The sequence below is a fragment of the Rhagoletis zephyria genome, unplaced genomic scaffold (assembly GCF_001687245.7).
Source record: "Rhagoletis zephyria isolate East Lansing unplaced genomic scaffold, Rhagoletis_zephyria_1.1 Rzeph_scaffold_01230, whole genome shotgun sequence".
In the NCBI taxonomy this organism is placed as follows: domain Eukaryota; kingdom Metazoa; phylum Arthropoda; class Insecta; order Diptera; family Tephritidae; genus Rhagoletis; species Rhagoletis zephyria.
This window is the reverse complement of record NW_016158314.1, coordinates 12,659-14,338: the sequence shown is the minus strand read 5'-3', so window position 1 is coordinate 14,338 and position 1,680 is coordinate 12,659. Positions and strand designations below refer to the sequence as shown.

Here is a 1,680-nt window from a genome sequence, read left to right as displayed (position 1 = left end):
CTATTCGGTGTGGTCTGTAGTTTTTGAATATTCTATTGTTTTGTATTGTAAACTTGGCTTTGATTGCTATTATACGCCCAAAATCCATAATTGTGTCATTAAAGGTTCAAGGTAAGGATCCTTCGGTTGAGATAACGCAAGATATCGTTGAAGAATCCGAGGATGAGCGCTTCGAAGATATGTCAGACACGGCACCGCCCATAGAGTTGCCCCCATGTGAACTGGCGCGTCTGGAAGAGATTTCCGAGACCATACAGAATTGTTTAACAACACCTTTACGAAAGGAGAAACTTTCCATGGCTTTAGAATCGGAAAACTATATTAAGAAGTTGCTAAATCTGTTCCATGTTTGCGAGGATCTCGACAATACCGAGGGGTTGCATCACCTCTTCGAAATTTTCAAGAACATATTTCTATTAAACAAAAATGCATTGTTCGAAATTATGTTTGCCGAAGATACTATTTTCGATGTGGTTGGCTGCCTAGAATATGATCCGAGTTCCACCCAACCAAAGAAGCATCGTCAGTATTTAAAACAATGGGCCAAGTTCCGCGAAGCAGTACCGATTAAAAATCAAGATCTGCTCGCTAAAATTCACCAAACGTTCCGTGTACAATACATACAAGATATTATATTGCCAACGCCGTCAGTGTTTGTCGAAGACAACATGTTGAACACGCTATCCAGTTTTATATTCTTTAACAAAGTGGAAATCGTAACACTTATACAAGAGGATGAGCGCTTCCTGGTCGATATGTTTACACTTTTAACAGATCCGAGCACCAGCGATGCCAAGCGTCGCGATATTGTGCTATTCCTAAAGGAATTTTGCAACTATGCACAGAACCTACAACCACAGGGCAAAGACTCTTTCTATAAGACACTCACTTGCTTAGGAATATTGCAAGCACTCGAGATCACATTGGTAATGAACGATGAAAAGACGAAGGCAGCTTCAATCGATATACTTACAGCGATTGTGGAGTTCTCACCGTTAGTGGTGCGCAATTACACACTACAGCAGGTCAGCCGCACAGAGGGGGTAAGTTGCTTACATAAAATTATAAGTTATAAATTTAAGCACGCTAATTCACTTATACCTCGTGCTTGTTCTTTGTATTGCATAGGATCGTATGCTGTTGAACATAGCTATTGAACAAATGTTAAGCGATTCAGAGCCAGAGCTTGGAGTTGCAGTGCAATTAATGGGCATTATTAAAATTTTATTGGAGCCAGAAAGTATGCTAACTGAAAAGGCAGACTTTTTGAATTTTTTCTACAAGCATAGCATACAAACGCTGATTGGTAAGTGGAAGGAGCACTCATAATGATTACAACTAAATACAGAGGTAACTAAACTAATTGCTTTCATTTTGTCATGTTGCCCAGCTCCCCTGCTTGTTAACACAATCGGTGATCGTCCAGATAGTGAAGACTACCAAACCGCACAATTGCTTGGCATTGTCTTGGATATATTGTCATTTTGTGTGGAACATCATACTTATCATATTAAAAACTTTATCATACAAAAGGATCTCCTAAAGAGAATACTTGTACTGATGAAAAGCACACATACGTTCCTCGTACTTGGCGCACTTAGACTTTTAAGGAAAATTATTGCACTTAAAGACGAGTTTTATAATAGGTAAGTAATGTGGAACAATGTTCAAATACCGTAA

The 1,680-nt window shown here is 39.0% G+C and overlaps 1 protein-coding gene across 3 annotated transcripts in view; it reads left to right on the top strand.

The window, feature by feature from the left end:
- The window catches only part of LOC108363268 (serine/threonine-protein phosphatase 4 regulatory subunit 3-like), a 30,290-nt gene that overhangs the window by 19,660 nt on the left and 8,950 nt on the right, over nt 1-1,680 (top strand). For all 3 annotated transcript variants that reach the window (XM_017616566.1, XM_017616568.1, XM_017616567.1), the window contains exons 6-8: nt 105-1,043; nt 1,129-1,306; nt 1,391-1,646. In XM_017616566.1, coding sequence (XP_017472055.1) covers nt 105-1,043; nt 1,129-1,306; nt 1,391-1,646 — 1,373 coding nt within the window. The remainder of the gene's footprint in view (nt 1-104; nt 1,044-1,128; nt 1,307-1,390; nt 1,647-1,680) is intronic.